This window comes from Triturus cristatus, chromosome 1_2 (genome assembly GCF_964204655.1).
Source record: "Triturus cristatus chromosome 1_2, aTriCri1.1, whole genome shotgun sequence".
Classification (NCBI taxonomy): Eukaryota; Metazoa; Chordata; class Amphibia; order Caudata; family Salamandridae; genus Triturus; species Triturus cristatus.
The window spans coordinates 217712102-217738456 of NC_140580.1; the positions used below are offsets into that span (position 1 = coordinate 217712102).

The 26355-nt window shown below is 47.1% G+C and overlaps 1 protein-coding gene across 2 annotated transcripts in view; it reads right to left on the reverse strand.

The window, feature by feature from the left end:
* Positions 1 to 674: 674 nt before the first annotated feature.
* FAM241B (family with sequence similarity 241 member B) overlaps positions 675 to 26355 on the reverse strand; it is an 89419-nt gene continuing 63738 nt past the window's right edge. For both annotated transcript variants that reach the window (XM_085603487.1, XM_085603488.1), the window contains one exon: positions 675 to 2799. In XM_085603487.1, the coding sequence (XP_085459613.1) occupies positions 2536 to 2799 (264 nt within the window). In that variant the 3' untranslated portion in view covers positions 675 to 2535. The remainder of the gene's footprint in view (positions 2800 to 26355) is intronic.

Sequence of the window (26355 nt, forward strand, 5' to 3'; positions counted from 1 at the left end):
GGTCTGTAGATCAACAGAAATACAGAATCAAATATGCATTTGGTGAGAATTAGCAGTGGATTAAGAGTGATTCAGAAGATGCCTTCCTCTACAGTGGTTTGTAATGATTAATTGAAAATGACGGTAAACATAACCCACTTTCCTTCTGTTCGTTACGTTAACTGAAATTTGGAAACACATTCTTGTAATATTGTCTTACTTAGCTACAATGTAAAAATGATTGTGATGATGGCAAAATATTTCAAATGTATGACCGCCGTATCAATTTCTCTGCATTAAAGTGTTTTTTTAACAGTCCTAAATCTCTACCAAATGGTACAAAATTAGTTCATCACAACTTACATAGACAAAATGCATATTTTATGGTTAGTAATGAGAGCTGCTGTAGACGTTTGACTGAAACACTTACCCTTGATGATCTTCGGCATTGGCATCAGACTTTAGCTAGCGTAAGCTATCTAGGGCAAGTACCTGATCCCATGGCCATGGGCACTGCATTCTAAAAAGTGTACTGAAGAAAATAACAACAGTTCCCAAAATGTGTGTTGTCTGAGTAGCAGCCATTACTGATGAAAAACAAAGAGCAAACGTTCACAACTTTCTTTACACTAGAAGAATGTGGCATGATTTCATTAAAAGGGTGGGTAAAACACTGAACCATGGACAATTGTGGCTATCAAATAACGTGATTCTTTATTGTTCCTTATTTCCAGAATTAGAGCCACAAAAACATTGTGTTTTTTCAAGTCTGGACTAATTGCCACTGACAGACTGGCAACAGGTGCACTTCAGGTCACTGCAAGGCTGGCGTCAAAATCTTTCATGATTGTCCGATAACAACTTTGACAAAAAAAGATTCTAAGAGTTCATTTCACAATAACTGTTCAGAGAATAAGAAGGCAATACTAAAACGAACAAAAATAGCAAACAGAATCCCCCTAAATAAGGTATTTGGCACTGAAGGCATACAGAGGACAATTTTTTGTGGAAAGCAACCACATGAATTAGGAAAGAGATTCATTTGTGGGGAAAGCAGGCTCCCCAGCATATGCTAATCTCTCTGTTCGTCAGGATTACTTTGGCAGAGCCGGAAGCTGACACTCCACCATACTTTCATCCACTTGAAGCTCTGAGGTATAAGGCAAAGACCAACTTGCTCCCTGTTGACGTTCTGCATCTTTCAGAAGAGTTGCTGTGCGCCGGGTTTTTGGAAAATGATCTTTGTGTTGATCATCCCACTTCCTTTAAACGCCTAACGAGTGAAGCTCGGGATGCATTCAAGGATTTCCATCACTTCTTAAAATATCAAAGGTTTGAGCACGGATATGGCTGTTCTCGCTTTTCAGCGGATGCCACTGCTAGACTTCATCAATTAGGTCCATTAGCTCGTACATCTTTAAAGCAAGACCAGCTTGTCATTGACCTGAATTATTCAGGTTTAAACACCTTCTTTGCATACAGCTAAGCATAAACACATCACTCCTCTGTTACGGAATTCTATTTCAAAGCGTACAGAAACTACAGCAGCTTCAAGGCAAAGCAACAATATGCAGCATTCACCAATTCCCAGGTACTCCAAAGCTTACACTAGGGGCTTGCACTTCCAAGATCGGGATTTTTATGGTGGATTCCTTCTGTTATGCCAAAACTCAATTTAAATACAAATCACGAATATGAATTGATAAATATAATGATTTAAACTGAAGGATCTCAACCTTTGCCTTCTTTAATATCGTCTGTAAAATGCCTCAAAGTTACAAAAAGAAGCTCTAAACAGCAGCAGAGCCAAAAACAAAGAGACGACACTGGTCCTTTTTTTTCAGTTTGTTGTGGGTGTGAATGTATTACTTACATGAGAGCTCTGGGGAAATAACATTGTCCGTGTAATTAGACCCAGCACGACGCGGTTGGGCAGAAATCTAGACCTCACTTACAGCATTGCCATGACAGGTCCCAAATCTTATTGTGTAACAGCCCCAGGGAACACAACATGCATAGTGAGGGATTTCACGCTGGTCATCAAACACGTGCAGACAGTGTTTTTCACTAAGGACAAGGCTAGGAGTGAATTGTTCAAAAGGTGTAACTGGAAATGAAACAGAGTCAAAATTGTATAGTACAAAAATCCTGCATCCACAAAGGCACTTGGAATTGGTGTTCAAAATGGTACGTGCTGTGGGAATCAGATAATTTGATAGACATCTAACAAGGTGGGATATGTATGACCTATTTACTGTTGTGTACATGCTATCCAAGTCTGGTCCCATGAGTCTAGCCACCATGGTTTTAAAATTAGGGCTAATCCACCTGTCATTAAGTCCTAAATATAACCAATCAGGTTTTTGCATTTACAGTCATGCAAAAAGAATACACAATCATCCTGTAAATCCTCCCCCCAACACACACACACACACACACGGGCACACACACACACAAAAAACAGTGTGTGGTTTCAGCAGGTGCACACATACATTGTAGCACAGTCATGCCTACAGAGATATCAGACCAACCAGTATCCCCACAGGAAGAGGCCTGTTACCGCTGACTGAGGTGCGAGACTACATAGATGAAGCCGACTAGTAATAGGCCCCGCACACCCAACATCATGATGAGGAAGAGGAGGACGATGGACATCACTGGCTCTACCACCTGGTTGCCGAGGTTCCAGCGGGGAAATCCCATGGTGACCAGCTGCTGGTTGATATCCGAGAAAGGGGAGCGCCCCTCAGGCCTCGCGCCACCTGCATGCTGCTGCTGTGGGGGAGGAGGGCCGGGGTTCTGGGCAGCATTGAAAAAGCCCTAGGAGTTTAAAAATAAGCACAGTCACCAATATGAATACAATCTGCGTACATACCCATGCAAATCAAAAGTAAACAGTAATATTTAGTAGTCATTTGAGACTCAGTCAAATACAAAAATAAAAATAGTGGTTGAATGTTCTTAGAAGATACAAGAACATGCGCTGGTGCACAAAAAAGTGCAGCTGTATTATGGTAAAGCAACACAGATGTCACCAAAAATGCAAAGGTCATTAAAGAGCAAAACAAATAACAACAAGAAGGTCATGATTGAAACAGGTTTTAAATACAGCTAAATTACATTAGTAGAATAAAAGTTCTTCAAACCACAGGGCCAGAGCAGGCAAGCAACAGAAGTCACCCAAATAGCAAGCAACTGATGCAAGAAGGTTGGTTATTGAGTGCAAAGTGGGTATATTCCCTTCTCTAAGGTTTCTAATGAAAATGCCATGTTAGGTCCGCATTCTGGACTAAACCTCTGGATATTGGTGAAGCATTGTTACGATTTTCCGTTTTGCATAACATATATACTAATCTGCACATTATACACATATATGTAAAGAGTGATTTTCACATAAAGTCACCCATAGTCACTGTAGGCCTAATTTTAAACGACTCATGCTAACATGAAAATGTACCATTGGTTACTGTGTTTTCTATCTCGCTCCCGTTTCAAGAGCTAACCTGCAGTAGTTTGAGTTAATTACATCAATCAATCAATCAAAAGACCTTTATTCGAATTACTTGAATTCATAAAAGTACAGACATAAAAACAATTCATTAATACAATATACAAGATACAATATTTTTTAAAAATTTAAAAAGGAACTAAGACAGCAATCTTTCAAGGGTTTTCCATCATATTGCGTACACGAATTATTAATCTTAAAAAGGTACTGGTACGAAAGGTCAGTTCCTCTGTGTCCAGGGAGAGTAACTTCAAGCAGGACTCCTCCAAAGAGAGGGGTCTTTGTTTTCTAAAATAGGGTGTTAAGAACCAATTAATATATTTTAAATAAAATTTACAAAAGAATAAAAAGTGCAGATCATTCTGTTTGCTGGTACCATCACAGGGGCAGGGGTTATATTCTGTAGTGTGATTATACCCCAAAGGAAAGCCCAGCGAAAATTTTATAGAACCTGCCCTTAATCGAAATAACAGAGACCTCTCCCAACTAGACATTGGCAAAGTAAGATAGAGTGGGAGAGGTTGCCTGGACAGGTCATCCTCCATGTATCTGACAACAGTTGATTTGGATATTTCCCTTTCCATCCTTTCAGTTTCAAAAAGTGCGTATAATGCTTGTTTAACCTCAGCCTTATCTTGACATCCGGTTCTGGAGGGATCTAAAAAGAGATCTCCTTTGTTCACGGCGCTTAATAATTTTTGGACCCCAGCAAGCCATGGAATTAAGAGGCCGTGGTCACATTTAAGACAATCTTTAATTATGTCTTTTGTTAAGGAGGCAGCATTATTCCTCCAGATTCTCAGCCAAAATAGGGCTGGTCTACATCTGATAAAGTCACTAATATAAGGGAGGTTCAACTCTTTGTGACAAATGAATTCAGAGGACGAAATTGGGGCACCCAATATTTTCCTGCAAAAACGTGTCTCTTCTCGTTGGATACCGGGATTTTTAGCAGGGCCCCAAACTTCCGCCCCATAAGTGGCAACAGGGATACACTGCAATCTAAAAAATTTTAAAATAGCACTGGTTGCCCCTAATTTTTTAGGGCGTGGGAGACTCAATATTGAGTTGATGGCCTTCGAGAACTTGCTCGTGGCGTGGGCAAAATGCCCACTCCATGAGTTGTTCGCAGCGAAGGCCACCCCAAGATATATAAAAGAATTTACATAGTCAAGTTTGTCGGACCCGATATGGATGGCATTAAGTTTCCGTTTTCCAGGTCCGCATGACATGACAAAAGATTTTTTAAAGTTCACACGCAGGTCTAATCCCTCCATATGATGGACAAAGTTTTCCACAAGCAAACGGAGGGCATTAGGGGTGCGGGCCATAAGGACCGCATCGTCTGCGTAAAGCAGAACTGGCAAGGGAAGCCCCTGAACAGTTGGGACATCTCTGGTTACTTGTTTTAAAACCTTTGCTATGTCATTGATGTAAATAATAAACAGCAGGGGTGCTAAAACGCACCCCTGTCTAACCCCCCTACCAATTTTTATGGCTCCGGAAACTTCGCCCCCCGACCCAATTCTGACTTGAGCCCTAAGGTCAGTATGGAGATGCGCCAAAAAATGCACTAAGGGCTCATCCAGTCCATAATTGAGAAGCATGGGCCACAGTTTTGATCTGTTTACCAGATCAAACGCAGATGAAAGATCCATAAAGGCGAGGTATATAGGGGACGATCGAGCAACGGTATACTTATCAATTATTAGTTTTAAATTCAAACATTGCTCGACCGTGCCCACCCCGCTCCTAAATCCCATCTGACATGGATCCAGTAGGTCAGAATCTTCCGCCCACTCTACCACCCTATTATAAATGACTCGCCCAAGTATTTTTAGAGTATTGTCCAAGAGCGAGATTGGGCGATAGTTAGCTGGGTCTGACCTATCGCCCTTTTTATAAATTGGGACAATAATACTAGAGGACCACGTCATAGGGATAGGCGCTCTTGTCAGGCTGTTGAAAACATTATGTAAAATTGGTACCCATAGATCTGGACTGTGCTTTATAATATCTATGGGAAGACCGTCTGGTCCAGGAGCCTTGTTGCCAAGGCTCTCTCTGACGGCTGTCATCACCTCGGAATGATCGATCCGCAAGTCTCGCAACTGACCCAAATCTGGGGTATTTGTTTCTTCAAAAGGGGCAGCATATATATTGGAAAAGTGAGCTTCCCAAGTGTTGCTGGTTATATTGCAGCCAATTTGGGATAGGTGTTTACCCGTGTCGCGCATTTTCCTAACTGCGGTCCAAAATGGTCCGCTGCTCTTCATGTTAGCGCTAACAACCAGGGACTCCCATTGTTCCATCAAGAGTGCCGCTTTTCTTTCAGCTATTTTTTGTTTATAAAGTTTCCTAGCTGATTGTACCTCCACTATATTCCTTGGCTTAGTGGTTAATACCCTGCGCAGTTCCCTGTTTGCCATGGAACAGGCAGAGTCGAACCATCTTGGGTCTTTTGCCTTGGTAGGTAGTGGGACTAGCAAATAGTTTTTAATTGCCACAGATAGTTTGCCAAAATCGGCAACTATTCTGTGGCAGTCCCCATCGGGCAGTAAGCAAGAATTTATTAGTGCAAGGTGATCATTTTTTACACGATCCATTAAGGCTTCACAATCAATTCCCCTCCATTTTAGACGTAGACCATCACCTGATGGCGTAATATCTCTCGCGCCATTAAATTTTGCATATGCTGGGCTAGGTCCCAAGTATAAGGTGACTATAAGGGGGTTGTGGTCTCCATATGTTGTCTCAACCACGTTTGAGTCAATAACACGGTCTATTAGGCAGGGGGATGTGAAAATAAAATCAATCGTTGAATGAGAATCTCTCCCTCTATGCGTTGGGGCACAAATCATCCTTGGTGATAGGCTTGCTTCCATTACATTGCTAAGAATATGTTCATTTAATATCTTAGCAAGCTCAATGCCTCTGCGATCTACCAAATCTGGGCAGCTTTTATCCTCTAATCGGTGCTTTTCAGGAATCTTCGCATTGAAATCACCCCCGATAAGGATCCCTGACTTCTCGTCTGTGCCTATATTCATGTTAGTTTCAAGATGTACCAATAAATTAGAAAGTGCTATATAGTTCCTGTTTGGTCTTGAGTTAAAATAGTTATTGTAAAAATTAATTAAATAAATCTTGGTCTTTCGCTTGTATTCGAGGACCTGAATATTTGGGTTCCCGAATGATAAGTCCTTAAAAATGCCACCTGCCAATATTCTAATCCCAATGAAAAGTCCTCCCATTGCACGGCCAGAGACAGACTTAGAGGCAAACACACTAAAACAATGATAACCCTCTATGTGCACGTTCCCTACGGCCCAGGTCTCTTGGAACATGATGATATCTTTGCCATCCAATAGCTGGACCCATTGAGGATCGGACAGTCTAGATTCTATGCCTGCAACGTTCCAGCTAAGGATTGACAGATCACAGCCGCTAGGGGTGCTTAAATGCTTTTCCCTGGTTATCTGCCTGGGGTTAATTTGGGGGGTTGTTATGATATCCTCACATACAACTGAAAATTCAACCAAGGCAGGCTGTACGGCCGTGATTTGATGTATGACAGTTTTTACCTGATCTAAAGGGCTCTCGGTTGCATTAGTTGCCTCTGCACATTCACTGTCCCTGTCACTGTCCCCCAGTCAGTCCAATTCCTCTAGATTTGAGAAAGCGTGTTCAAATCGATTATATGTTGGGACATTATACAAGTGTCTCCTCTCATGCTCATCCGGGTGGATATTTTGATTGGTCACTGCATACGGCCTCACCCTGGGAATGTGCTGAGGAGCGACTAAGAAAGGGGGATATGACATTTGGTGTGCAGGTGGTGCAGTCACATTGTCCAATGGAAGGCCATTACTAATATCAGGATGTTGGCCCTGGTGGAAACGGCGGTTATTAATTCTATAATCAGTATTAATGTCCTGGCGATGTCCCAAGAAATGAGTCCCAAAACTAGGATTAGGATCTATTAGGTGCCTATAGAAATACCCCAGAGGGAGAAGTGTGGTGTTATATTCCCAATGGGAGGGCTGTGGGGCTTTTGCTAGCGTACATTGGGCCCATAGAGGGGACTTAAAGTTTATAATTATACAGTCCCCTTCAAACCTTTTCCTTAGGGGGCTCACCCACCCCACTCTTTGGGTGTGAATAATTTCTCCAGCGCCATCCATCGGAAATTGACAATATCTAGATAGCCAGTGGAGGGTTCTGTTTTTTAGGCTAACAAAGTTTTCCTCTTGGTCTTTCCTTAACTTAGGGACATTGGCTAAAACCAGGACATAAGGTCCACACTCTGGGGGTAGACTAATACGAGCCGGAATTTGCTTGGCTATTGTTAAGATAGTTTGATCCGGTTTAGGTGAGGGGGGGGATGGATCAGGTAACACGTCAGTGTTAATTTGACCCAAATATGCCAAATTACTTTTGGGGCCAGTTTGAGCCGTGACTATAGGGGTGGCAGCCTTGGGTAATGTTGGTTTAGGTACCCGTTTAGCACGGTGCTCCACAGATGGTAGGTTTTTACTTGTGCCTGATATTGGGAGCAGCAAGGGAGCCCTGTTATTAGTTTTGTTAGACATTTTGGGCTGATTTGTTTGGACATCATCAATGGTGGTAGTTGCCCCTAGAGACGGAAAGATTTCTTGATGGCGCCCAGAACTTAGTTGAGCAACATGATCAGTCAAGACTCTCATCCTTTTTTCTATATTAGAAACGTGTAGATTCAGAGGACCCAAGAGAGTAGATATCAATGTCTCCATTCTCCCCCAGAATCCCTGAGTCCCTGACACTGTGTTGATTTCTATAATGGACGAATCCATCCTGTTGGATAGGCCAGCCTCTTTAGACTTATCTGATACTGCAGGGGCAACAGATCTCCGTGATTGACTGTTCCCACCCTTCTGTTTGTTTTGTGCAGGCTCAATGTTTTTCCGTTTGTTCTTAGCTTTTTGTCTCTTTGCTTTCTGGCCCCTTGTTTGCATAGGTCCACTAGTGCTTTTATCCCCACCTGAGTCCAGGGCTTCAAAATCATGGCATAAGTCAATCCCTTCGATATGAATCGAGTTGTCAACTAGAGATGGCAGGAGATCCAAATCCCCATTTTGCCTTGACTCTAACATGGTCGGAGTTGACGATAACCTGGTATCCGTGGACAGGTGGTCATGAGGTGCTGTATTTCCGTTAGGGTGATTCTCTTTTGTAGCTGTACCCGGAAGCCCTGCGTAAGATGTCGCGAGTAGGGAATCAAGGGATTTATCAGAGGAATTATCATGATGCATAAACAAGGGCAGGCTTGGTGGTAGCGAAAGGCGTCTTTCGGTATTCTGAATAGCCGTAGCAACGACCCCTATTGTTTTTTGCAGCATTTTGTCTATGGCCGTTAGGCTTGGCAGTGGGGTAGTAGGTGCTGCATGTTGTTTAGCCTTACCCGTTCTTCTAGATGCAGCTGTCGTCTTTTTCCCCATTGCAGATGTCGATGCAGGTGACCAGAAGTAGTTTCTCAGCCAAATACCCCCAAATCAACTAAGTTAAGGGGGGGGGCCCAGCCCTGCCTCTGTCTGCCTCGGACGGCCACAGACGGTCCCGCCCTTGTCCCGGGCTTCTCCCGGCGTCGCCCGCGCGCGTCCCGCGTCGCGGGGGTCGTGATCAGTTAAGTAGCGCCTCCGGGCGCGCAAGATGCGTTGTTTCCGCTTCCGCTTTTGTGCCCCAGGGGAACCTGGGTATTGTAGTCCCTTCGTGCGCTCCCTCCACACAGCGATCGAGACTGCAGGCGATGGCGGGAGGGAGACGCGATAGCCAGCAAGAAGCCTCACAGGTACGTTGCAGGGATCACCCTAGCGTGGTCAGAAACTCGGTACACAGCCCCCGCTCTGCCGGGGTCGTGATCAGTTAAGTAGCGCCTCCGGGCGCGCAAGATGCGTTGTTTCCGCTTCCGCTTTTGTGCCCCAGGGGAACCTGGGTATTGTAGTCCCTTCGTGCGCTCCCTCCACACAACGATCGAGACTGCAGGCGATGGCGGGAGGGAGACGCGATAGCCAGCAAGAAGCCTCACAGGTACGTTGCAGGGATCACCCTAGTGTGGTCAGAAACTCGGTACACAGCCCCCGCTCTGCCGGGGTCGTGATCAGTTAAGTAGCGCCTCCGGGCGCGCAAGATGCGTTGTTTCCGCTTCCGCTCATTAGAACACAACGTTTTGGTTTCTCGTTTATCTGTCAGAATCTTTATCGATTCGGCCTTTTAGAGGATTTATATGCTGACCCCTTCTGCTCGACTTCTCTCATTAATTTCCTGATTTACTTTCAGCCTAGCATGTTAGGGAACTTACCTTCAGTGGAAACTGAAATTTGCTTGATTTGCATATGACAACTTTAAATAGTTTGCCTATGTATTTGCTGTTTTGAATTGCTTTGAATTATACGGACCCATGTATTTTTCAAGATAATTATTTTATGATTAATTAGAATGATTTGAGCTTGTATATTTGCCAATCTCCTAATAAACCTTCATGGTGTGCAAATCTAGTACGCTTGATCACCCTTATGGGGCCTAATGTGCATCTCTGCAAAGAATGTATTGTTGAACTGTTGATGTTAAACCTCAGCCTGGGACTAAAAGGTCCTGTTATATGTCCATTAAGGTCAGTGTTAACAATGCTAAGTTAGCATGAGGTTTGCTGCCATTATGCTGCTTTTGCAAACGTTACTACATGACTGTTTTGACAGGACTCTGTTTATGCCTTTCACATGAGAACTGTCAGCTTTTCACGTTCTCTGCTAAGTTCCTGGAGTTTAGTCTGAACACGATGTGCAAGGTCAATAAACAATACCCCTTGTTATTCTATTCTGGTCAGTCCTTGGCACATAGACAAATCATGCTAAACACAGCTGCGCTGCTGGAGACCTGTACTTTGATATTATAGGGATGCATGTTGTTTTAACACACACTTGGAGAGAGCCCTTTCCATGGAGAAGAGCTATGCTGTTGCTATGGTGTAAACCTTACATCTAGGCTTTAAGGTATGGGGTCTGCTGACAAAGCCCAGTGATCTTTTATATAATAATCTTCTTCCAGTCAAGGGGAGGGTGGTTAGGCCTTATAGTCCTTTTTCCACTGTCTTTATATAATGACATCCCCCTTCGTACTCTATGGAATTGTAACAATGCTAATTGTTCTGAGTTTATGCATTTTGCTCCTAGTAGTGGGCCGTATACTGCGTTATAGAGCACAATAGATAAAATAAAACTTTTGAACTATTACAGTGACTCTGCCAATTCTTATTGGGGACAAGTGCGTGCGAAAGGGTATGTCTTGCTACCGCGATTCCTGAGAGAGTTGGGAGTGTTGTGTTCTGGGTTGTCTAATCATTTGTAGCTTTGTGATTTTGGAGGAGAACGAATGAGACACTATAGATAGTAGGTTTTGGGATTTTAGGTACTAAGGTGGTAGGTTGGTACACCCCTGTACACTAAGGTTGTGTTTTCCTGGGCATAGTTCTGTGTAGGTGCAGAATCCCCGCAACAGTCCATACGATCAAGTGCAGCTTGTACTGGAGTTTACACAAATGATATGCTCAGTGCAAATCCCATCCCCACTGCAACATCAGTGAGATGCCGACTGGTCTGAACCACTGAATACAATGGTGAACATCTGGTCAGGTGCACATTACAAAGTGAATCACTGAATACCAGTGGGGTGTACACTATCAGTTAAACCACTGGACACAAGTGCGGTGTACAGTATAGGCTTAACCACTGGACATCAGACTACGGATCAAATTAAAACCATGACTAGGTGGGCAGAATGGAGACCGTCAATGGACCTCAGTCTAACAGAGAATGCTCACCCTTGATTTAAACACTGCAAAGCCAACCAGGTGCACAATATGGCCTTGATCACTGGATGCAATGGCCAATGTTACAACTACTGGCTACAAAGTTGGAATTATAAGGACAGCAACTAACGAAGTGGATCTGAATATACTGGACTGTAATACTCTTAGATCTATAAGTGCGTGGCTGGCACAGAAGAACAATATGATTAAATCACATGAAGAACCCACTGGTAGGAATGGGGAGTGTATGGTCAGCCAAAGTCCAGATCTGTGCACCACATAAATTAGTGCACATTCAACAGTACTCAAGAGGATACTCAAAAAGGTGCCCAAAACAGTAGCTTGTGAAAACACGCCTGACATGGTCTACTTTTGTTTAAACAAACTTATACATCAGGTATTGGATTGAGATATTAGACGATGTAACAGGGAAAAATGGAAAAGAATGGCATAGAATGGGACTGCACTAATGCTGTCCACTATACATTTTGAAAGCAAGTACTAAGCTTTCCGACAAAAATCATCTTGAAGTCATGCACACAGTCCATCATCGATTTGACAGAGATATAAACGAACCCCTAGTTAGGAAAACATTGTTAACTCCGGTTAGCAAGCTCTTCCCTATTAGCAGCATGTAAGGACTGCAGGAACAGTACGCGCTAACAATACGGTGGTCTTATGTCAACTAAGGAGTCAATCTGCACCTCTAGGGCATTCCCGGCAGAATTCTCAGGTATACACCAGAATAAAATCCACAAGTTAAATCCAAGCCTAAGAACCTCCAGCAACAAAACTAACATGCTCTAGATGCTGGAGTTATATAGTCTTTTATTAATAATGAACTGTATGTTTGAAATTACTCTCAGGACACTTGTAACACCGCTATTATGTTTTATTCTGCTTGCGCACTTACGTGTAACTAAAGTGACACTGTTCTTAGGAGTTTGAATTGTAGTCAAAAGGTTGTTTTGATGCCAATTTTATTGCATATACATAAATTGTGCTTTTATGGCTCTTTTTCTTCAAGCCGAAAAAAGACTTGTGATTGATTGAATATGTGAGCCAAAATCTCGACTTCTGCTCCTCCCACATTCATATTCAGTCCACAGAACTGAAACCCAATTTGTAGCCATCTGTCAGGAAATTCACAATCACATAGAAGTCTGAAGTCCGAGAGCCAATCATTGTTTAAGAAATAGGCCCTAATGATCAACTTCCTTACCTTCGGTAATGCCTTATCTGGTAGTGGGTCTATCTAGCCGCAGATTCCTTACCGTATAATATTACCAGACGGGTTACCAGAATTTTTTAGCCATTCCCTTGTGTGCTGGAAGGTGGCGTCGTTTGGCTCTGCATAGCATGATTAGTATCATCCGTGCCCGAAGTGACGTGCCCTGTGCCTACATAGCACACTTACCTCAGTTCTGGACTGTTTTTCTTACTAGAAGCGCAGAGCCAAGCTGAGGAGGAATGACTAGGGAGCCTAAAGTGAGGTCCTGAATTATCTCTATGTGATAACACAGTTCGCAGAGTGGGAGGATCAGAGGTTCAGTAAGCAATCTGCAGCTAGATAGAGTCCCAGCCAGAAAATGCGTTACTGAAGTTTGGACAATCAGGACAAAATAGAGACAGAGGCTGAGGGATCTGACAGGCGTCTCTTTTTATTAGTAGGAAGAGCCACCGCCTTCGCTGTCCTTACAGGGTTTTGTACACAAAACTGGCAACTCAAATCAGTCAGAAAAAAGGAAAGGGGCAAGGGCAGGTAACTAATATCCACAGTCTCTATGGGTTGTCCTATGTCTGGTCTTCTATTTCCCAGGGTACTGCACAAGGCTTGCTCCCTTGTCCAGGTCCCAATGGTCAGCCAGAGTTTTCCCTCAAAACAAGAAAAAAAATGTAACGCTGTAAGGATGATGAGATAAGGCTTACTGGTTTACCTTCACCTAGGCAGCCCAGTGATTGTGCCCACGTGCTCTGACCAAAAGGTGAGTGGGTGTGTCTCTTACTCTCCCCACCACCTCCCTATAGAGACGTAATGCAGAAAAGACACTTGCCTGAGGCCACGGCCCTCCGGGGACGTGGCAGAGGGGGTCACAGCATCCTCTATCCCCTCAGGACGGCTGGACTGGATGGCAGTGTCTATGGGCAGTCTCTCCCCGATCTCCTTGATGTTGAGCGTGGCTTCTAGCTCATGTCGTTCCTTTCCAACGCTGCTCCTGCCGGGCGATTCCTTCGCTGGATCCTTATATGCGTTGTTCTCTGATGTGTCCTCCACTCCGTTCGTCTCTCCTCCTCCGTGTTCCCATCTTCCTCACTCTCAGAGTGTTTCTATAGATGAGGCGGTCACGTCCTTCCACACTGCTGGACCGACACCCTCGCCATCTTCCAGGTAACCTCATGGCAGCCATCTTAAAAATCCCGCTCCGGCAGGATGCTGGATTACATGAAGTTAAGTAACTTGTTTGTCTGATAGAGAATTCTAGCTGCAGATATATAGATATGTGTTTTGTATTTTGGGCATGTGGAGTTTTTAACTATTACCGAGGGGTAAAACACTTTACGATTTGTTAGTAATGAGTGATTGTGTTGTTTACTTGCATTAGGGGTAACAGAGACAGCGATACAAAATAATTGGTCATGTTACAGGACATTTGTTTAGCACATTGTTAAAGTGGAACATGTTTATTTAACTGCGCATCGGAGATCTGTGCGTATGATATGATGGAGTATACTATACTTATAACGGTATAACGCTATAGGTTTGTGTTACTTTTAATTTAGTTGGAAATGCCTTTACCTGACATCATCAGCATTTGTTTTAATCTATTTCAAGCGGAACATTTCTTGGATAAATATTGAATTTATGGTGCCTTTGCCTAATTTTTATAGATATTTAGTCCTTTGTGCACCGTATCTACATATACACATTCTGCTACAGAACTTTGATTTGGTAAGATTTGTGATCCTCGGAGATATAAGAACTGTGTAAGTATGAAAGACAATTTGTGAGTTAGAAAACAAGCTGTTCTTTTGTTTCAGATTAAATTGTAACACATGCGGTATCACAGATACTAGCTGTCAATGTAGAAACAAGGTTATCATTTTGGGTAAGTGATATAGATAGGATTGTACTCTACCTAATGGTTTTAGCTTTTCTCTCTGCTCGTCTACACACGCACTTTAATCTTTGGACTTTGGTTTCGTGAGATCTCTTCAATTCACACTGGTGTTTTGTTTGCAGCCATGGGGTTGCAGTAACTAAATAAAGGGTCATACGGTTGGATTATAAAGATTCTTCCACCCATTTGGTTATGTATAACGTAATTTTTAACTCTCTTTTTCTTTTGATTATGTTCTCTTGCCTGAGGTTGCATGGTTTTTCATCTATTTCGATCATTCGCTATATGGGATTACGCCAAGAAATCTAGCACTAAAGGTTTGGTGACAGATTTTCACAGAATAGTGTGATTAGGTGTTCATGAGTAGTTTTTATTTGTTTGTAGCCCTGACAAAGTTGGTGGTGATATTACTGTATCAGTGAAAGACACGTTGACTACAAGAGTTGTCAACAACTGCTGGAAGCATGTGTAGACATGAAATAAAGAACTACTGGTTATGCGCGACTTTTTGAACATTGAATAATTTTACTTCTTGGTGCTCAGGAGACTTTATAGACGAGGTTTATGACTGGGCAGCTCTACTGCTGATCATCAATGACTGATCCTTCGCGGACCAGAGTGACCCAGCTCAGATGGCAGACAGGCAGGTGCTGGACCCCACAGCTTTACATGGTGGCTCTACAGGGCGGGCAAAACCACCACCTTCCCGGAGACTACACCTTTGGTGGTTCTAACTTGGGGACTTGCAACAAGAAAGCGGGAATGGGCAGGCCGACTAACACTAGACACTGCTGTGGGAATCAAAGGCATTGGTGGAGTTACGCAGGGTGTCAGGTTACCAGCAATGGGACATGATTGCTATTTCCAAGGTGGGGGATCTGTAAGGAGACATAGGGTGGTTGACATTTGCAGACTTAGAGTCAACTGAAATGCCAAGGGGACGATTCCTGCTGTGTTTGCAGATTAGGTCTATCCTGCTCCGATGGATAATCCACCCTCAGGATTTAGAGAACGATAACCTACAGGAATATCGGGTGCTGAGTGCCTCACTTCATAGACACGTTATATCCCAGCCATACTCTACAATCCTTGCCCACAGTCAGGCCTCGCTGCAAAAGCTACAGGAGAAATGGGAAGGTGACCTGGGTAGTATGAAGGGTGATGAGTGGGGGTGGCCTGTCTAGGGAGGTTGCCATCTGGGTGGGGTTTCAGCCAACACAGCTGAAACTGCTGCTACTGGCATATTTCACACTCACAAGATTTCACATTAAGGAGGTGAGAGACTTGTTCCGATCCCTGAGGGGTTGTGGTCAGCGAGGAACTCTGATACACACTATCTAGGAGTGACAGCCTGTTGGTCCAGCATATAGCTTAGACTTTCTGAAGTGGTAGGAGAGGCGCTGGAGCTCACCTCTTGGTTGCTCTTTCCAAGGATCTGCGGAGAGGTAATCCTGGACAAATACATACTCCTGCTCTGCAACACGGCACCGATAGTCACAAGGCGCGATGCACACAGATTCCAACACTGATAGACTGGGTATCCAATATGGAATGGTGCAGACAGGCAGAGTAACAGATTTACTGAGCAAGAGGCTGCCCCAGGAAATTCACGAAGATAAGGAACCGTTGGTCAGAGATAGAGGGAGAGTGATGGAGGTGGCACCCCTAGAGTAGTTCTTGGCGGGGAGGAGACTCGGAAGCTGAAGGGAGTCTCTTAGGGGGCAGGCATTCCTGAGAGACCTGGTCATACATAGACCCGAAGGCAGAACAATAGCATCTACGGAACTGAATTCCATACAATCACTGTTACAAACGGTCACTCTAAGCTTCCTACATTTTTCTACGTCACAGCAACCCGGGATTTGGTTGATCTAGGTTATTTCTGTGTGTTGATTGCTTGTGTGATAATTGCAAAATAAAAAGATATATATATTTTTTAAAAGTGTAGGGAGGTTTAACAAAAAGTCTGCAATTCACTAACACTCCTGGTAGATGTTATAGCCACAAGGAAGAAAGTTTTGAGAGGAGCGGTGCATCGGCTCAAAAGGGAAACACATGAGGAAGGTGAGAACTAAATTCATGTCACATTGTAGTATAATGAAGGGCATGGGAAGAAACATATGCTGCAAACCTTTCAGGACTCTACTCACAACAGGTAGCCTAAACAGGGAAGGCTGGCCCAGAAACCACTGACAGGCAGAAATGGAGGACAGAAGTCCTTTAACTGTGGCCAAAGCCTTGCCGAGCCAGGGATAGAACAAACAAGAGAATTCCAGACAAGGGTGCAGATAGAGGATCAATCAATTTAGATGTACACCAAGCCACAAACTGTCCCATCAGCAGGCGTAAATCGTTTTAGTGGAGGAACACCTGGCTACTAGAATGATATTACACACTTCAGGAGGGAGATAAAACACCCACAACTGTCGCCGTTCAATCTCACCGCATGGGTGCAAAGTGGCTAGGTTTGAGTGCAGTACCTTTTCCTATTGCTGCGACGGAAGATCCTCCCGAATCAGGAGTTTGGGCTACCATACTCTTTGTGCCCAATCTGGAGTCACAAGCATTACTTGGACCCGGTAGTTCTGGATCTTCTTGAGAACTCTGAACAGGAGTGGTATTGGCAGGAAGGTGTATAGGAGGCCTGAGTTCCACTCGAGGCGAAATGTGTTTCTGAACAAGAGCTGCCTTGGAAACGTCATTGTACTTTTCGGCGGTGGCAAAGAGATTTAACCAAGGCTCTCCCCAATCTCGGAAGAGACTTTACACGATCTCCGGATGGAGACGCCATTCGTGATCCGCTAGGCATCAATGGCTGAGTTTGTCAGCTCTGTGGTTCAGAGAGCCCGTCAGATGTTGAACCACCAGGAATATGCCCTGGCGTTCCAGCCATGCCCAGCTGCGCAGAGCCAACTGACACAGGGTCCTTGACCCCACCCGGCCCTGTTTGTTGCAATACCACAAGGCAATGGTATTTTGTCCTCGACTACCTGAACAAGCCTTCCCTTGCTGGAAGGAAGAAAGGCTTTTTAACGCTAGTCGGATACCTACGAGTTCCAACATCTTGATGTAGAGCAGAGACACAGCTGGAGACCATAGGCCCCTGATATCCATCTCTCCCAGGTTGCCGGCCAAACACAGACGTGATGCATCTGTCACTACTGTGAGCTCTGGGTGGGGAGGAGAGAGTGAGAGATCTGTCTTCAACTAATTGTGGTCCGTGAGCCACCACTGTAGGTCTTTTGAAGTTCCTTCCAATATCTGGCCCAGGTCAGAGATATTTCCCTGATGCCGGGCCCACTGGAGCTTCAAGTCACACTGCAGAATCCGCATATGCCAATGAGCATGTTTCACCAACAGGATACAGGAGGCAATGAGACCCAGCAGCCTCAGAATCAGTCTCACCGAAATCCAGGCTAGAGGCCTAAACATCAGTATCATAGCCCAAATATCCCGGACTCGCTGTTCAGGCGGATAAGCTGAAAACTGCACTGTATACTGAAAGGGAATGTCTGAGGAGTCAGGTGTGACTTCAGCACGTTGATTGTGAACCCCAGCAAGTGCAAGAGGTTGGCCGTAGTCTGGAGATGGGAGACGACTGCCTGGGGTGAGCCGGCCTTCAACAGTCAATCGTTGAGGTAGGGGAAGATTTGTACCCTTAACGTCTGCTGCGACCACCACCATCTCCATGAACACCCAAGGGGCACTGGTAAGGCCAAAAGGGAACTGATGATGCCCGTGACCCATTGTGAACCACAAACACCTGTGGGCAAACAGGATGGGAATGTGGAAATAGTCGTCCTGCAAGTCAAACGCTGCGATCCAGTCTCCAGGGACGAGCCAGGGTGAGAATCTTGAATTTTTCCCTTTTCAAGATGTAATTCAAAGGGTGCTGATCCAAGACAGGACAGAGGACTCTATCCTTCTTTAGCACAAGAAAGTAGCAGGAATAGCAACTAAAACTTACTTCTGATGCTGGCACCCACTCGATGGCTCCTTTGGCTAGAAAGGCCAGTACTTCCTGCAGCAAGAGGACAAGATGGTCCTCTACCAGCCAATTGGGGACGGAGGAAGTATCATCGGAGTCTGTTGGAAGGTGAGGGCATAACCACGTTGGACATTCTGGAGTACCCACTTGTCTGTAGTGGTCTCCTGACATTGGGGCACATGAAGTCGTTTATGCCAACCAGATGCCCATGCTGAATCAAGGTCATTTGAAAGCCTTTGACTGTGCAGCTGCCATTGGGAAGACTTCTGGCTTTGGGTCCCACAAGACTTGTGGGAGCTGCATCTGTGGCCACAAAAGGACTGTGCCTGTGGAGGCTAGGGGGAAATGGATGGGGCTAACAGCCCCTACCATAATAGCGGAATGCAGCTGCTGCTGGGCCAGAGAGCCCCAACGACCTAGCAGCTGCCCTATTGCCCTTAAATCTCTCCAAGACCGAATCCGCCTTGTCACCAAAGAGGTGAGTCCCACTGAAGGGCATGCCCATAAAGAATGACAGAACAAACCCGAACAGGTGCTATTCCTCAACCAGGTGTGACGTTGGAGAGCTACTAAGAGAGCAATGTCTCTACCCAGTTAGGCTGTGTGTCCAACTCGCAGCTTATAGTGATCTTCGCTGCATATCGCCCATCAGCAATAGCTTGGGAGATTATGGTCTCTTGCGCAACCGTATCCAACACAGCATGGGAATAATAGGCCAATAAGCATGCAGTGTTTACAGACTGCAATGCAAGGCAGGCGGAAGAGAAATTCTTCTTTGAAGGAATCAAGGCTCTTGGATTCCCTATCCAGTGGTGTGGTAGGGAACGCGCCAGGTTTGATCCAGGAAGTTAAGGTCTGGATCACCAAGCTCCCAGGGGCGGGTTTAGGGAGAGGAAGACTGGTTCCTCAGGAGTGGGGCGATGGCAGTGAGCAATGGTCTTGTGTACAGGAATGCCTGTAATGGGCTTGACTGAGGCCCTGAGGAGCACATCAGTGCTGGTTTCATAAAAAGGGAATAAGAGCTCTGAAGAAGATACGCTGGGCTGAAGCAAATCTATTAAGACATTTGTCTTGGCCAGAACCGTGGGCACCGTAAGGTCAAAGACCTTAGAAGGGCTTTAACACCACAATTGCGAAAGTAATCCCTTCATGTGTAGCCACCGTGGAAGGAGAAAGAGGTTCAGTGTCTGGTGAGGTGTCCAGACCACCAGCATCAGCCAGTCCTTGTGACAGCTGTCAACGGCCATGGTCTCTGTGGGGGAGGGAGCGGGTCAGTGTACGTATGGGGATCCTCAGATCCCCTCCAAATATGTTCCCCAGCGGGCCCTTTAGGAAAATAGGGCTCCATCTCTAATTCAGGCTGTGTGGGCCTGACCAGCGGTAGAAGCGATGTTGTGCGATGCCGGTCTGGCTCCATATCATATCAAAGACAGGAATCACAATGGGTTTGAAGCTGCCGATGCGTATCAGCAGTGCCGTAGAATGGCACCACTGTAATGGTCCCCGGAGAAGGTCATGAGGCTGCATCAAGTGGGGGCCCGTCACTGACATCTGTCGATGACAGGCTCAACAAAGTTTGAACCAGGTGAATTTCTTCAGAAACATTTCGAAAAAATTAGAAAACGGCCCACTAGTCATCAAAACATATGGTTAAGAAATCCAATCAAATAGTGACTGACGGGAGCTAGTCTGGATCCATGCAGATGGCACGGTAAAGAAGGAACGGAGGTCAGTGCACTGGAGTGGGGCCTATACAAGCACCGGTCTAGTCACTTTCATCATGGACGGCGCCAATGACGCCACGCGGAGCCAAACAATAACACATACTAGCGCACAACTCATCCAGGACATCCACTGCCCACTGCAATTCTTTGCACATAATGCATTACACTTAAAACTAGGCTATGGCAGTAAAATCTTTCCGCCACCTAAGTAATGGCTATAAGCTCCCCAATAACATGTACCATAGCTCACATGTAATCTCTTACCAAATGATTTGCACATGTTATGTTGTGCAAGAAAGGAATGGGGGCAAGCTACTGGTCTCAGATTGGAATAAGCATTAATCCTATTTATAAGGTATTGTTCATCTACCTGCTCAACAATAACCAAACAGCACTTTCAAGAGATTCCCTTTTACCATATCCTTTTGTCTGGGGTGAGTGACTGGAGAAAAATTACTGTTTCGTCTTTTAATTCTTTTTTTTCATATGCTGAAGCTATGTTCATATTAACACTGTACTGTACGCTAACTTATGGTCTTTTTTATGATATGGTCTATTTATTATGTTCCAAAATATTACAATGATTTTAATTAATCAAACAATACATTAACTCAATACTGGCACACAAGGGTACAGCTAAAAAATGTCCAGATCCAGTTTGATACCTGGGGAATATGGAGTAGTTTCTTTTCTGTAACTCCAGTTCTGTAGTAGGGGTATCTCTGTGATAGTCATAATCTAGTGAATAGTCCCGCCCATGTGCGTGGACCCCGGAGCAATAAAAAATAATCTCTTAAGGTGTCAAATCATGCAGACCTGCATCCACCTTTAAGAGAGAATTTAATTTAAAGACAGATAATGCAGCCTATACCCACAGGCTACACTGTCCAGTACTTCAACTAGAATTCCACCAACATCCACAAACAGCACTGCCTGTCCAGCTTTTCTCCCAACAGGAAAAAACCCTGCCTCTACCAGCAGAAGCCTCTAGAATGATAGAGAGGAAGGAATGGACAGACAAGCCCCATAGGCTGCCATTATGTGGCTGAGAACAGGATACTGTGCCTTTAAGAAAACTTTCCAGATTTCCAGAACTTTCCCAGTATCCCAGAATGAACAGCAGGTCCCTTCTACTTTCAGTTCTTTTTGAAGGCTTAGCACGCCAGACCTGTAGCATTCCTCACATGAAGAATTATCTTTCCACCGGGGAGGCGGGCGGGCGCTTATGACTATCACAGAGATACCCCTACTACAGAACTGGAGTTACAGAAAAGAAACTACTCCTTCTGTAGTAGGGGATCTCTGTGTATAGTCATAATCTAGTGAATAGAATGGCAAGCCCATCCCCACACAACAACGGCGGTGGAGAGCACACAAAACAATACCACTACTGTGCGAACAAATTTTGCAGCGAAGCCTGCCCAACCTGAGCATCTGCTCTGGCATCCGTGTCCAGACAGTAATGCGCAGCAAAGGTATGGACCGACTTCCAAGTGGCCGCCTTGCAGATTTCCGCAATCGGAACATTACTCAGCAAAGCCGTCGTGGCAGCTTTGCCCCTGGTGGAATGAGCCTTAGGTTTACCCCCTAAGGTCTTATTAGCCTTTTGATAACACAATTGTATGCAGGACACAATCCACCGAGAAATGGACTGCTTAGAGGTCGCAAGACCGGTCCTGACTGATCCATAATTAACAAACAATTGGTCTGACCTACGAATATCCTTGGTCTTATCCAGATAAAATTTCAACACCCTCCGAACATCCAGGGAATGGAGAGCCCTTTCCGCTGGTGAAGAGGGATTCTGAAAGAACGTAGGCGAAGTTATGGTCTGGTTGACATGAAAATCAGAGATAACCTTAGGAAGAAGTTTAGGGTGAGTACGCATCACAACCTTAGCGGCATTAAATACAGTATAAGGTTCTTGACAACATAACGCCTGAAGTTCACTCACCCTTCGGGCCGATGTAATGGCCACTAGGAACGCCGCCTTCCAGGATAGGTGCTGCAATGAAGCCTTGTGAATGGGTTCGAAAGGCTCCTTCATCAGTCTGGACAGCACCACATTCAAGTCCCAGGAAGGCGAGGGAAGTCTGACAGGAGGAAACACTTTCTTCAAGCCTTCCAAAAAATCCTTGACCACAGGGATCTGGAAGAAGGAAGTCTGTGAAGGGCATTTCCTGTAAGCAGTCAAAGCAGCCAGATGAACCTTAATGGTATGGAAATTAAGGCTAGACTGCGCCAAATGTAAAAGATATGGAAGGATGACATCTTCCTTACATGTCGTAGGATCAAAGTTCTTGGACTTACACCAGATACAGAACCTCTTCCACTTGTAGGCATAAGACGTCCTAGTGGAAGGCCGTTTAGACTCCTTCAGTATGTCCATACAATCTTCTGGCAGATTCAGATGGCCATATTGCACTATTTCAGGAGCCATGCCGCCAAACTCAAAGACGAGAGGTTGGGGTGCACCATCCGCCCCCCGAACTTCGTGAGAAGGTCCGGCCTGCACGGCAACCGCATGTGAGGAAGGAGAGACCGGTGAAGTAGGTCCGTGAACCACCACTGTCTGGGCCATTCCGGGGCGATCAGGATCATCCGCGCCCTGGACTGGGACAGCTTGATGAGCACTGCCGGAATCAGGGGAATGGGTGGAAAAGCGTACAGAAAGCTGTTCGACCAATCGATCCATAACGCATTCCCCAGCGTCCCCCGCTGGTAGTACCTGGATGCGAAGTCTCGGCATTTGCTGTTTTCGGCGGTGGCGAACAGATCTACGTCTGGAGTCCCCCACCTTGCGAAGACTTCTCCTAGTACTTTGTCGTTTATGACCCATTCGTGGTTTTCCTGAAGCAGCCTGCTCAGTGCGTCCGCCTGAGCATTCTGCACCCCTGGCAGATGCGTGGCCGTAGTAGTCAGTCCTCGGGCCAGAAGCCAGTGCCAGATCGCCTGCGCCTCCTGCGACAGAGTGCGCGATCTCGACCCCCCCTGCTTGTTGAGGTAATACATAGTGGTTGTATTGTCCGTCTGTATCAGCAGCGAGTTGGTCTGGAAGGACGGCAGGAAGGCTTTCAGTGCCAGGAAGACAGCTCTGAGTTCCAGGAAATTGATGTGGTACGTCGATCCCAGCAGCGAAGACACGTTCCTCACTGTCGTCGATGGAGCAGTCCTGAGGTCCTGAGCCTTCCGAAGGAGTGATAACCGTCTCTCCTCCGAAGGAGACACGCTTGCTGACCGCGTATCGATGGAGGCTCCCAGGTACTGTATGCACTGGACCGGAGTCGGGACCGATTTGGACATGTTGACGTGCAACCCCAGCTTGTGCAAGAGAGCGCACGTCCACCGGAAGTGTTCTTGCGCTTCCGAGAAGGATGATGCCTTGATCAGCCAATCGTCCAGATACGGGTAGACAAACACCTTGTTCCTCCGCAGGTGTGCCGCCACCACCGCCATGCACTTCGAGAAGGTCCTGGGCGCAGACTTTAGCCCGAATGGCAGTACTGTGTATTGATAGTGATTGGCGCCGACTTGGAATCACAGGAACTTCCTGTGCTTCCGTGCGATGGGCACATGGAAGTACGCATCCTGTAGATCTATGGCACAGAGCCAGTCTCTCCGTTGCAGCTGAGGGTAAATCTGATGCAACGATAGCATGCGAAACTTCTCTGCGAATCCATTTGTCTGCCTGTCGCAAATCCAGAATGGGCCTGAACTCGTTCTTGTCCTTCTTGCGAACGAGGAAGAACCGAGAGTACAGACCTCTTCCCCTTTGAGACAGAGGTACCTCTTCTACCGCCTTTTTTCTCAACAAGATGTCTGCCTCCGCCTGGAGCTCTCGCAGCTGAAACTGAGAGCTTACCGGCGGAATCGCTGGAGGCGGGCTGATAAACCGAAGACTGTATCCATTGCAAACAATATTCAGCACCCACTTGTCCCGAGTAATTTTTCTCCACTCTGCCGGAAAAAGTTGAATGCTTCCCCCCACTGGAGTGGGTAACGGTTGAGGGGGAAGTAGTCGCTCAGGGCCGAGACCCGGCCGGGCCCTTGGTAGTGGTAGCCGCCTGCTGGCCTCCTCTACCCCTCTGGCGTTTCTGGAAGGGCTTCCGGAACTGCTGCTGTTGGTGCTGCTGCTGTCCCGAACCCTGCCCGCGCCCTCTGCCCGTAGACCCGAACCGCCTCTGGAACGGGCGCTTCTTCTTTTCGGCCTTCTCCAACCCGACAGCCGTCAGGGTCTCCGCCTTCATGCGGGCCATCTCATCATCCGCATGTTTCCCAAACAGGGTTTCCCCCGAGAAGGGCAGGTTGGCCACTCTGTGCTGAGCCTCTGGCTTGAGCGACGTCAGGCGCAGCCAAGAATGACGCCTCTGATGGACACCATGACAGTAGGAGTGTGCCGCCAACAAGGAGACATCCGCTGCCGCACTGATGACCTGGTTCGAAACCAGCATGCCCTCTCGCACCGTTTCCAGGAAGTCCTCCTTCCGGTCCCGGGGCAGCAGGTCCGCATACTGTTGGAGGGACTCCCACAGGGCCCGGTCGTAACGCCCCAACAGTGCACCCGCACTTGCCGCCTTCATGGTGGTAGACGCGGTCCCACACACCTTCCTGCCCGCCGAGTCCAGCCAGCGGCTTTCCTTGTCGGGCGGGACCGTTGATGAAGGTGCAGTCGCATGCTGCTTCCTCGCCGCCGTCACGATGACAGAGTCCGGCTTCGGGTCCATCCGTAAAAAAGCAGGGTCCGAGTCCGGGGCCCGATACTTTTTCATGAGCCGTGAGGGAGCAGATTTCGTCACCGCGGGGGTGAGGAACAACTCCAACGCGGGTTCCACCAGTCCCGGCACTAGAGGCAGCAGAGGGCGAGACAGGTGTTTTTTGTGTAGAGTCTCGAATATCACGGACGTCGTGGGCGTCGGTACCGTCACCGAGATGCCCAACTTGGCTGCCCCCCGCAGCAGCACCTCCTGGAAGGAGACCAGATCATCCACCGGAGACACCCTAGTCCCCGGGGAGTCCGACAGAGTCGGCGAGAAGTCCCTGGCCGATGACCGTGTGCGTGACCTGGACCTGTGCCTCCTATGGCGCCGTCCCGATGTCGACGACGACGACCTCCTATGGCTCCGCGACCTTCTCCTCCTGCCGGAGCGGGAGCGCGACCTCCTCGGCTTCGGCCTGTCCGACGGTCTAGCCGGGCCCGGCGACCGTGGGTGACGCGGCCTCGGCGTCCCCTGCGGCGGAGTCGGATACCTGGGCAGGAAGACCGACCTCGGTGGAACTGCAGGAGGCCCCAACGGAGTGCGAGGTGGTATAGAACGCGGAGGGGGAGGTGGAGGTGGTGACACCTGCCGCGGTGGCAGTGGCGGTGGCGGTGATGGTGGAGGAGTCGGTGGCCGCGGAGGCGGAGGTGGTGATGGCGTAGGGTTCCGAGGGGGTGTATACACCACGGAGTACCCTGATCCCGGCGACTCCGTTCCCCTCTTACTCCTGGCATCAGGGCTCCCCCTGCGTCGTCTCGACGTCGACCGCCTCGACGTTGAGCGTCTTCTCGACGTCGGCCGCCTCCTCGACGGTGACCGCCGCCTCGACGTCGACCTCCGTGACGTCGATCGTCTTCTCGACGGCGAGCGTCTTCTCGACGGCGAGCGTCTTCGATGGCGAGCGACTTCTCGACGGCGAGCGTCTTCTCGACGGCGAGCGTCTTCTCGACGGCGAGCGTCTTCTCGACATCGATCGTCCTCTCGACGGCGAGCGTCTTCTCGACGGCGATCATCTCGACGTCGATCTCCATGACGTCGATCGCTTCGACGGTGACCTTCGCCTCTTCGCCGACGGCGAGCGGCGCTCCCCCTTCGACGGCGAGCGTCGACGCCGGGCCTGATCTCGCCGTCGATGGCTCGACGGCGTCGTCGCAGAAGATGCCGATGTCGTCGACGGCAGCCTGATCAGCTCCTTCTACGTCGAACGTCGACGCCGCTTCTCCCCAGAGCCCTGGGGAGATGGCGAACAGACCGTAGTCATCCCCCTCTACGCCGACGTCGATGGGGAGTGGGGACGCTTGCTGGTCTTCCTGCCCCTGGGGAGCCCCCCAGAGGCCTCAGCATGGGCAGAATCAGCCCCTCCAGACCCACCTCGTGCCTTCAGCCTTCTGTCCTCCAGGACCTGGAGCCTGATCTTCTTCCTCTCTCTCAGGGTCC